At 38.7% G+C, this 12,024-nt stretch overlaps 1 protein-coding gene and 1 pseudogene across 1 annotated transcript in view; one reads left to right on the forward strand and one right to left on the reverse strand.

Annotated features, from left to right (window-relative positions):
* The first annotated feature begins 252 nt into the window (after positions 1 to 252).
* Positions 253 to 12,024, forward strand: part of EIF4E (eukaryotic translation initiation factor 4E) — a 41,597-nt gene continuing 29,825 nt past the window's right edge. Inside the window, exon 1 of the mRNA XM_054591704.1 lies at positions 253 to 306. Within this exon, the coding sequence (XP_054447679.1) occupies positions 289 to 306 (18 nt within the window). The 5' untranslated portion in view covers positions 253 to 288. The remainder of the gene's footprint in view (positions 307 to 12,024) is intronic.
* On the reverse strand, positions 8,809 to 9,496 carry LOC129085339 (40S ribosomal protein S8-like; annotated as a pseudogene).

Raw genomic sequence — 12,024 nt, forward strand, 5'->3', positions numbered from 1 at the left:
GTCCGCAGGCAGAGAACTGCGAACCTTACCCACAGACCACGTGACCAGTCCTTTTTTAAAAAAAATTTCTTTGCCCTTAAAAAAAGAACGAGCACGAGAGAGCGAGACAGAGACTCCATTTCCCAGAAGCCTCTCGAAACCCACGCAGCCGCAGTCTTGCGCAGGCGCGGCCAAGGCCAAACGGACGCGTCCGTCACGTGGACATTAATTGGCCAACCCGGTTTGAATCCCAGTTTTGTCCTCTCACCCCCCCCTTCAGGAGCGGTTGTGCGATCAGATCGATCTAAGATGGCGACTGTGGAACCGGTGAGTATTGCCTTTGGCCCCCACCCCCACGGGTCCCCGCGCTGCGTCTCCCTTCGGACTGCGGGACCCCCGCGGGACGGCGTTCCCTGCGTGCACGTTACCTCTTGCCTCCCCCTCCCCCTCTTCATGGGTCTGACCTCCCCGTGGCCGAGTTGAGGCGCCCCGGAGGCTGGCCGCGGCGGCGTGTAGCGCACACGTTTTGGTGGGGGCCGAGAGCTGGGATGGAGGAGGGGGTGAGGGGCGGCGGGGCGCCTCCTGCCCAGCGACGAGGTAGCCCAGATGGGTGGAGATTGATCCGGGCCCTGGGATAGGTGTGTGGGGATTGTCTTCGGGATAGGAGGGCTCGGGGTTGGGTCCGAGCGGGCGCCGGGAGCCCCAGGGAGGGTGGGCGGCGTGCCGGCCTGGAGAGGGAGGAGGGAGCCCGGGGGTTGCCTTTCCCTCTTCCCTCCCTCCAGCTCTGGGGCTCGGGCGCGGGGCGCGCGCGGGTTTTCATTAGTCCGGTGGCTTGAGAGCCGGTGGGCTGGCGTTGCTGGAGCGTGGGTTGGGCGGGAGTGGTGGCGCGGCACGCGCGAAGAGCATCGACCTCGCCGAGGAGAGCCGACAGGGACTAGCGCATGTTACTCCAGCGGGCCCGAGTGTTGCCGGGTTTGGCGGCAGGGGAGGCGAGAAAGGTTTGGGGTGGGGAGGAGAACCCCTTGTCTCGCGGTACAGATCTCTGAATAGGATGAAGGGTGGTGGTGGCGAGAAGCGGGGGTTCACTTTGTTCTCGCCCCTCCATGCTTGAGACTGGGCTGTCATGGAGGAGGGAAGGGGGAGGAGCGAGGCCTACTGATCGCTGCTGCGGGTCTGGTTGCCGGCCGGACCTGCTGCATTTCACACACGTCTGTCTTCCATTCATTCATGCGTTCCGCGCACTGCGCACGCCTCAGAGAATGCGAGTGGGTCTGGATCCTGTTCTTGAGAGTTTCTATCGCCCAAAACATTTCTAAGACACACTTTATTGGAAATAGGAACTTAACTTTTAAAATAATTTACATTTATTTTCTCTTTATCCATTCTGCAGGCTTTCTTCAAATTAGGCACCATTTTAAACTTAGTTGAAGCAAGCTGATTCCAGAACAGAAAGTTTGTAGTTACCGCCCAGAGGAGAGGGTATCTTTGTGATATTGTGGGTTTGCCGGCACTGGCTCACTGAAACTTCTAGGCTTATGTTGCCGTTTTAGGAATGTCACATCTAAGTGACACTATTTGAGAGGCATGATGGAGTTTATTAACAACCAGAAAACCTTTGACACCAATTCTAGACCTGGTCTGCCAAATATTAAAGATGGTAAAACTACCATCTTTAATGGTAGTTTGTGATTTTGGTAATAGTCTACCAATTTGCTTTGTCTCTTTAAAGACGTTTATAACTATTTTAAAAAAAAATCATGGAAAGGCCTGTAGAATAAAATCAAGGGCTTTTTAAAAATTACATTGATATAAGCTATTCTTGTTGCCAGAATTTAAGGCATTTTTTTTATTACTTTTTCTTTTATTAGTATCAGTTTTCATTTATGTTCCTGGAAATTAGATTGACTGCAAAAATGTCTTTTAAGTTGCTGATACAATTAACTGACTTTGGGACATTAATGTTACATAGGTAAAGACTTAGGATAAGTATGTAAAATTTTAACTTAACACCCTTTTAATGGGTTCTGGTGTTCACTTTAGACTGGATCTGCTGTCCTACCCACTGTACCAGTGTCATTAGAAAACATTACAGCTAGAAATAGGGACAGGGCTAAATACTCTAAACAGTGATGTATTGTGTGAAGTTTCAGTAGCATTTAGATTCTTTAGATCTTGCAAAGTGATGTGGTTTTGTTTCAACAGCATAGAACTACAAAGTGTTGAAGGACTATTTTGAGTCAGTAAATATTTATAGACCCTGATATGTTTAGAACCTTGTACCAACAAAGTTATACAAGATGAGATTTATAACTTAAGGAAAACGTTTAGTGAGCATAATTCCAGAAAATGATACAGAATGGTATTAGTTCTAGTGCTGTCCCAGCATGATTTGGATACTGCATTTGAATTTGGGGAGTAGGGAATCTAAAAACCTAAAGTGTGTAAAGGTGGAAGGCTAGATTGAAACTATAGCAGTTTGAGGATATGTATAAAATAGTATTGAAATGTTTATTTTTAGTGAATATGCAGATTTTTTTAGTACTTTCAATGCACCCTTTTCCAGAGGTTATTTAGAATTCTTTTTGACAACTTCAAATAGTGGAATTTTTTAAAAAGCAGCTGATTAATGTTGGTTGCAATGGAGATATCCCGGCTAGAGCCTGCAAAAAGCATGTTTGTTCACTGCTATTACAGCAGTGAGTTTGTGAGTTTCCTTACTGCTTTTCTGCTGGGCATAATAAGCACTTAACAAGCCATGTTTTTTTTCCTGCTTGTCCCACGTTTCATAGGCACTTGGGGACTATATGTCTGTAAATTACATAAAGTATCAGTCATTTCAATTTGATATTAAGTGTGATTTTTCTTGTGTGTTTGTATGAATTCAGTTACATTAAAATTGTTGAGAAACTTGATAGAACAAATTAAAGGAAGCATTTTCCCTCTTTACAGGTAACATGGCAGAATTTTGAACATTGGGGTGAACAGTACTCTCTTGTTACTCTCTTGGCATTTGAATTGTGGCTGGATCAAAATTAGACTTAATATTAGTTGGTAAAGATTGCAAGGCAGATTCTCCAGCCATCTCCTCTTCAGCGGGTCATGTTTATTTGCATCTTTATCTTCATTCTGTATTCTTTAGTATTGGGCTGTGGTTTTGTTTTTTGTTTGGTTTTTTTTCGCTTGTTCTTTTCAAGATAAGGCATTAATTTATTTTTTCAGCTAAACTAAAGGTATATAATTTTACATGTTTTTTTACACTGTCTCAAATTTTTTAACTATATTCATTTCAGAAGTAAAATGGACTTGGACAGTCAGGTGATCTGTTTCCTTTTTTTAATCCTTTAGAAATATGCTTTGTATTGCAGAGTTTATTTATTAAAAATAAATAAGGCTTAAATACATATTCACAAATATGTTATATAATTCAGTGGAGATTTTTTGTTAACCAAAGACTATTGATTGACAAATCAGACCTTGCAAATTAATGTGTTTTCTTAATTTAATGAAAGAACCCAGTGTGTCAAAATTCATTCATAAAGCAACTAAATCGTTTTAATGTTTATTTTCCAAGTTTCAATTCATTTTATACTTGAATTACTAGTATGCATAATTTTTGGCATGGAGAAATTCAGTTTAGAAATAAACAAAGTTTTAACATTGAAGTTGCAGAGAATAACGTGTAAAATCAATTATGTAAACTTAACCCAACTTGGGCAGATTTTTGGCAAATTTTTAAAAATAAAATAGTCTCTATATGTGGTTAAAAATATGGAAGTACCCATGGCCCTGGACATAACAAGGAACCTGTGAATAGTTTTTCTAGCAATAGTAATTTCTACTTTTCCTTCCTTGCTGTTACTGGAAATTTTCTGGCACCTGTGATTTGCTCTTTTTGTTACCGAGACTATTCTGAGAAATGTAAGCAAACATGGTTTGTGGTCTAATTTTAATACCTGTGTGACCTTGAAGACTGAATATTTTAGGTCTACCTGAAAATTGGATGTAAGATATCTCACAGCAATTTTGATGGTTTTGTTTTTTTAAGATTTTATCTGTTATTTGAAAGAGGGGAAGGGAGGGAGAAAGAGGGAGAGAAACATCAATGTGTGTTTGCCTTACCTGCGCCCCCTCCTGGGGACAAGGCCCGCAACCCAGGCATGTGTCCTGACTAGGAATCCAACCGACGACCCTTTGGTTCGCAGGCTGAGGGGCACTCAGTCCACCGAGCCACACCAACCAGGGCTGATTGTGATGTTTTAAGATGCCTGGTGATTAACACTCCTTGGCCATTAGCAAGAAATGGAAAGAGTGTGATCCACAAACCTCAGTCTTCCCACTTCTAGGTCTACCATAAAAATCACTAGTATTTCTTCAAAAATTCCTATTAGTGTTTGGAAAAAAAGAATCACTTTTACCTCTTACATACTGAAGAGTCATCTCTACAACCTGAGAATGTGGTCAGAAAAATAAGATTTCTTTTGTCACTTAGGAACTTTTGATACATTATTCCACAGAAACAATGTGAAACTGTACTTTGGTCACACTGTGTTCAGGAAGTTTCTGTGGAATTATGACAAATCTAACCAGCATTGGATTTACAGCAACTGACTTAATGAAAATAACCTTTTAAATATAATCTGTTATATCTATTTTTAATGTAGGCAGATCTTTATTTCTTAATAATAGCTAAAATATAGCACTTACTGTATGTCAGGCACCACACTAAATGCTTTACATACATTAATTAATTTATTCTTTACAAGCAGCCCTATGAGGTAGGTATTATTATTCTTATATCACAGATGAAGAAACCAAGGCACAGAGAGACTAAGTAACTTTGTGTGACTAACTTGTCCTAGATCACACAGCTAAAAAGTCGTGGGGTGGAGTTCAAACTGAAGCAGCTTTAAGTAAGTTACAGATGATGTGTTCTTCACCGTGACACTCTTTCCAGTGGGCATGTAATGTGCGTCCTTGTGCAACTTGGGAAGATTAATTTGATAAGCTTAACTAGATATTTTGCTACAGCTATAAGAGAAAAACGTGTGGACATTTGTTTTCAGGCTACTACAATGTTTTGTAACTAAAGTACAGAATCAAAAGGAAATAAATAGCAACTTGGTGTCTGCATCTGAGGACTAAAGTAGTTAGTTATACTAGTCATATTTTAATAACTGATCCAGAGTTTATGGGTAGATTTCTCAAGAAAGTGAGTGGTCACTTCCTGTCTTCATTTTCTCATTTGATTTCTGGCACTTGACAATTCAAGTGATTTGCCAGTTCAAGTATTTTGCTAGTGAAAACAGTAGTACATTTTTTAAAATTTGAGATTATGAAAAACTAAGTTGTTTTGGGAAGGTAGTAATAAGACCACAAGACTTCTCTGAAAGTCGTGGCTTTACAGTCCTCTTTAAGCTATAATGTACTTTTGCGTGTCTTTAGTTGTCTATTTTAAACTTGGTATTCTGAAATGCTACATGGAAATTAGTTATAACCTTTAAGTATTTATTAGTTAAGGCAAGAAAATTTAATATTTTAATTGGAAAGATAAAACACTTTTTTCCTGTGGTTTCCTAATCCTCTTTAATATTTTAGGATAAATACTTTTTATTGTTGAGACATTCATATTTCAAATGATTAAAAAAAATTCTATGAAGGCCACATAGTTCTTAAGTAAGAGAACTAGAATTTAGAACCAGGTCCTGGCCTCAAGGTTTATTACGATTCTGTTCAAAAAAAAGAAAAATTCAACCCAAACTAAAAAAGGTCAGTTCTTTATCTTCAGTAAAATGGCTCCTACCCTAAGGATAAAAATTAATGCATACATCACCATTATACACAAAGAAATTAAATATAAGTCATATCTGAAAGGATGTACCAGATGATTTATGGGCACTGGCATAGTGGGGAGAGGAGTGACACGTTTTTTCATTTAAAATTATAAATTTTATTATTTTTTTAATAATGCTTAGGATTGTAAAATCTCTTGGATTTTGATTTACAGTTAATGGTATTTAGCTCTTTTTTTTTCCTTTTTTCTTGTATTACATGCTCATGGTCTAAAATTTAAATGGATCTCTTTAGCAATCTGGTGAAATCTATGGCCCTATTCTCAGAATGTTTTAAAATGCAGTAAATAAAATACTTAGGATTACAAAGGAATTCAGGTATATTTAAGTGTACAGTAAGTATTAAGTGAGTTAACATGAAACATTAAGGATACTGCCTGGCACAGGCTAAGTTTTATCTTATTATTGTGAAAAATCTATCTCCTACCCATCTTCAACCACCTAGTCCTCTCCCCAGAGCATCCTCTGTTAATCATTTTTTTAGGATTTTCCTAGAAAAAGGCTGTTCAAGTTAACTTTCTGTGATGATGGGAATGCTCCATATATGTGTCATCCAACATGGCAGACACTAGCTGCACATGGCTATTGAGCACTTGATATGTGAGTAGTCCAATCAACGAAATAAATTTTAAACTTTAATTGATTTGTGTAATTTTAATTACTTGAAATTTAATTCCATATGCAGCTAGTGGCTATAAAACTGGACAGTATAGCTATAGAATCTAGAAATACTCTGGTGTATTCAAACATATGCATACTGTATTTGGCTTAATTTTGTACAACTGAATAGTACCAATTTGGTTAGATAAGTTTAATTTTTTCTTAGGAAAACTGTCTATATTTTACTCTCTGAAAGATACTTATTTGGTTTTGTATGGAATTAAAGTTGTCTTATGGGTTTTTTGTTGTTTTGCTATTTAAAATGTGTGAATAGGTAGTACTTTACTTTGTTCAAAACTCAGTTCTCAAATGAGAACTGGCAGTAAATTTCTGAAAAGGAAAAGTGGCAATGGGTAACTTGCTCTACAATGAGAAATAACATTACTACTGAACAAAGGTAACTTAAAAGTGTGATATTGGTGCATGTGGGGACTGGCAGACCACTGGAATAGACTGAGCAGTTCAGGAGTAGACTCAAGTAATATTTGGGCCTCAGTATACTTTTGTTAGAAAAATTTGAAATTTGTGCAAAAAAGTATGTAGTGAAATGTCTTCAACAGATCCCATCAAGTTGGATCACCTCTAGAGATAAATAGCATTGTCATTTTTTATTTTTCTTTAGAGATTTGTATATATACAAATATGTATGTTCTTTTTAAAAAGTGGCGGCCAACTATATACACTGGCATATTATGTTTTTCCCCTAATAATGTGTTGTTTAGAGCATTGCATAGCAACACAGTAAAGCTTTCATATTTATTTCCTGATGCATATGTATTACATGGTTTGTTCTTTAACATAATTATTTTTATATTGATTGACGTTAGGTTATTTCAGTGCTCTTTCCAATAACCTTTTATATCATTCCTTACATGAAGTGGTAAATCTCTAAGGTAAATATTTTGGCAACAAGAGTGAAAATTTAAAAACTCTACTGATCAAATAAAACACTTTTGTGACTATAGTTGGATATCAGACTACTCTTTTTTTTTTAGAGCTCCTTCCCTTTCAAATTATGAAATGTTTATATGTAGAAAAATATAAAATACATACATGCATACGTTTTAGAATAATAGACTGACGACCCATGTATCCATGCTCACATTCATATTTCTTTGCTCCTCCATTCTGACTTTTGTGTTAATCAGTCACTTGAATTTTTAAATAGTAAGCTTTTGAGTTTAATTTCTAGTGTATGTCTCTTTTAGCTATGTGTTTTAGTTTTGAAAACTAAAAACTTGGATATGTAAGGAAAGGATAGTATTGCTACTGTTAGATGAAGTTTCCAGGAAAAGATAAGGATAAGCTGAACACTTTTTCTAGGTTATAGTTTGGCTTTAGCTTCCTGGAATTTCTACTAGAGCCCCTCTTGGTGAAACTAGCGGGCAAGATCGTGAAAGTGTTTTGAGAAACCTAGGACTCTGCATTTATCTGATGGGGCTGTGGTGTAGGCTAGGTAGAGAACCTTCAGTTAGGATAGTTTGTGGTAGTGGGCTGCTCTGTATGTCTTGTTTTAAGAGTTAGGTTAAAGTGAAAGTCTTCCAATATTAAATTCTTAGGTGTTTCAGGGAGCCAGAGTACCAAAGAGAGAAAGGGAGTTTTGTTAACACATGGTTAAGTATAGATAAAAGTTTGGGCCAGACAACTAGTGGGCTTTTTTTTTTTTTTTTTTTTTTTTTTTTTAAGGATAGGGTAATAGGCATCTTTGTCATGACGCCTTATCAAATGAAGGAGCTTAAATCACATTGCTCCAATTTGTACCTCTGCTCTCTTTATCTTGTGCACACCTGTCTTGGATCTCCTTTTACTATGTTCCTGATTCTCTCTCATCTGACTTCTGTGTTGAACCTTTTCACTTTCTGTGTCCCTTTTCTTCCTCTTATTTGGTTTCTTGTTCACTTTCGTGGATCACATCTCCAGTAGTTTTTTTATAATAATTAACATAGGGGTTAAAGATTTTTTGAGACCTTGCATCTTAAGCAATGTGTATTTGTAGTTTGGCTGGGTGTAGAATTCTCTTCAGAATTGGAAGTCATTGTTCTCTGGCCATTTTCTGTTGTGGTTTTTGGTAAGTCAGAAATTATTCTGATAGCTGTTTTTATTTTTGTTTTTTTAATGTGACCAGTTCCCCTCCCACTCCCTAGAAATTTGTGGATCCTTTCCTTATTCCCCATTTCACAATGACATGCTTTAGTGCAAGGGCTTTTATCCATTGTGCTAAGTACTCATTGGACTTTTTTCAATACCGCAACAACTGACTTTTCTTTTTTTTTAACCCAAGAATGAACACCTTTATTACACGAGCCTTTTGTTGTTTTTTTATTGTGAGCTTTAAACAAAGGAGGGAAGATTTATTTGCCTTTCCGGGCCTTAATTTTCCTCAGATAGAACTCCAGCTCCTTGCCTTCTAGCACATAGCCGTCTGCTCGGCCACACTGGCCTGGTCTTGAAACGATGCTTGGGAGAAGCTTGCCCTGCTGGAACTGCTCCTCCAGAAGACTGCTGATTTTGGCATTCTTTTTCCTTTCATCATATTTCTTCTGAATTTTCTTTGACCGTTTTTTGTTTAAAATCTCTTCCTCTTCAGGAGTCAGCTTGGCCCCCTTCTTGCGGCCCAGGGGCAGTGCATAGTGGGATTCGCACCCCTGTCAGTATGGTGTGCTGTCAATGAGCACATTGCAGTTCTTTACTAGGATCTTGGTACGGACCAGTTCGTTGTTGGATGCATTGTAGACAACATTGATAATTCTTGTTTTGCGTGTATAACACTCTGAGCCTCAGGAGAAGTTGCCCATGTCCAGCCTCAAGGCTCGGTACTTCTTGTTGCCTCCTCGCACACGAACTGTGTGTATGCAGCGGGGGCCAATCTTAGTGTTGGCAGCAGGGCGCCCCAGCTCATATTTTCGCTTCTTGTGGTAGGGCTTCCTCTTGTCCCCAGTCTTGCGGCGCTTGTGCCAGTTGTCCCGAGAAATGCCCATGGCTTGGCGCCGGTTGGAAGGAGAGAACTGAAGGAGTCACGGTCCGGTTCTACAACAACTGACATTCTTTATTCTGACATGATTTATTATTTTCCTCTCTTTTTTCTCTTGGAAACAGTTATTCACGTAGTGGGTCTCCTAGATTGGCTTTCTGACTTAAAAAAAAAAAAAAAAACCTTGCTCTCATTTTCCATCCCTTTTTGCCTCATTTTCTGGGAAATTTCACTTATTTTTCAACCCTTTCTGCCTGATAATATTGTTTTAGATATCCCCTTCCTCCCTCTATCCCTTTTCCTCTCTCCCTCCTCCCTCTCTTTCGCCTCTCTCTCTCTCGTTTTCTGAATGTTCACTTTTATAACTTTCTGTAATTGTTGTATGCATTCAAAATCTTAACTTTGTTGAGGATATATTTAGGTACATATTTTAAAAGGCATTTTCTTTCTGCTGCCTGTTCCCTCCAAGTTGCTTTTCTTTTTATTTTTGAGCCCATGTGGCGACAGACTTAGTGACTTGGAATAGGGGGAGGGATTGAGGGATCTCGTTATTTCACAAACAGCTCTCATAGAGTTTTCTTTAATTAATTCCTCCCTCCTTCCCTTCCTTCCTTCCCCTCTTCTTAAAATGCTGTCTGCTTCTAACACTTTAAGGATGTAACTGCACATTGATCAGTTACCACTTGTCCTCCATCTATATTCCTCCAGCTCCTTCTGTCCCTGCTATCCCCATACTTGTGGGCTTAAAAAAGTCTCTACTATAGTTTTAGTGGGATTTTGAGAGGGAACAAAATTGGAATCACTCTTAATATGTGAGTGCCTGTCATGTCCCAGGCACTCTTAAGTTCTTAACCCAGCTCTCTCTCTGGAACTTAAAGTTACTGAATTACTGAAAAGAAAAGAACACTTATCATGACATTTTAGAAGTAATTTAATGTTGCATTCTGGTTATAGAATATAGTGTTAACACTTTCTATAACAAGGCAAAAAGTGGCAGGAATGGCAAATTTATTTTTTCCTTCTTTTAAGTATATTTTATTGATTATGCTGTTACGCTTGTCCCAGTTTTTCCCCATTTGCCCCCCTCCACCAGCACTTCCTACTCCCTTCAGCCATTCCCAGACCATTGTTCATGTCCATGGGTCATGGGTATAGGTTCCTTGGCTACTCCATTTCCTTTACTGTACTTTACATTGCCAGGGCAATTCTGTAACTACCTAATCATACTTCTTAATCCCCTCACCTCTTCACCCATTCCCGCATACTACCCTCCCATTTGGCAACCATCAAAATGCTGTCTGTATACATGATTCTGTTTCTGTTCTTCATGTTTTGCTTAGTTTGCTCTTTAGGTTCAATTGTTGATAGATATGTATTTACCATTTTATTGTTTATAGTTGAACTTTTTCTTACATAAGTCCCTTTAACATTTCATATAATTATGGTTTGGTAATGATGAATTCCTTTAGTTTTTTCTTGTCTAGAAAGCTCTTTCTCTGCCCTTTAATTCTGATAGCTTTGCTGGGTAGAGAAATCTTGGCTATAGGGCCCTGCTTTTCATGACTTTGAGTATTTCTTGCCATTCCATTTAGCCTGCAGAGTTTCTTTTGAGAAATCAGCTGACAGTCTTATGGGAATTCCCTTGTAGGTAACTAACTCTTTTCCTCTAGCTGCTTGTAAGATTCCTTATCTTTAACCTTTGGCATTTTAATTATGATTTGTCATGGAGTGGGCCTCTTTGCATGTATCTTGTTTGGGACTCTGTGCTTCCTGGACTTGCATGCCTATTTCCTTCACCAAGTTAGGGAATTTTTCTTTCATTATTTTTTCAAATAGATTTCCAATTTTTTGTTCTTTTTCTTCTCCTTCTGGCATCCATATGATGTGAATGTTGGACCACTTGAAGTTGTCCCAGAGGTTGCTTACACTATCCTCCTTTTTTTGGATACTTTTTTCTTCTTGTTGTTCTGATTGGTTGTTTTTTGCTTCCTCGTGTCCCAAATCATTGAGTCTCAGCTTCCTCCAGTGCACTGTTGTTTCCCTGTAAATTGTTCTTTATTTCGATTAGTGTATCCTTCATTTCTGACTGGACCTTTTTTATGCTTTCGAGGTCTTCACTAAGTTTCTTGAGCATCCTTATAACCAGTCTTTTGAACTCTGCATATGATAAATTGCTTATCTCCATTTTATTTAGTTCTTTTTCTGGAGTTTGATCTGTTCTTTCATTTGGGCCATGTTTCTTTGTCTCCTTGTTTTGGCAGTCTTCCTGTATTTGTTTATATATTAGGTAGAACTGCTATGACTCTCTGTCTTGGTAGTGTGGCGTTTAATATAGTTGGTGTCCTGTAGGGTCCAGTGGTAACAGCCTTCCCTATCACCCAAGCTGGACACTTGATGTGTGCTCTCATGTGTGCTGATTACACTCCTCCTGTCATTGAGCCTTGATTGCTGTTCGCATGTCAATGGGAGGGATTTACCCAGGCCAGTCAGCTGCAAGGACTGTCCCTTACCATTGCATTGACCACCAATCTTGGTCCTTTGTGGAGGATTAGCTCTGTACGAGCA

Source organism: Pteronotus mesoamericanus, unplaced genomic scaffold, assembly GCF_021234165.1.
Source record: "Pteronotus mesoamericanus isolate MK-2021 breed Mesoamerican mustached bat unplaced genomic scaffold, CSHL_Meso_final scaffold_232, whole genome shotgun sequence".
Lineage (NCBI taxonomy): Eukaryota > Metazoa > Chordata > Mammalia > Chiroptera > Mormoopidae > Pteronotus > Pteronotus mesoamericanus.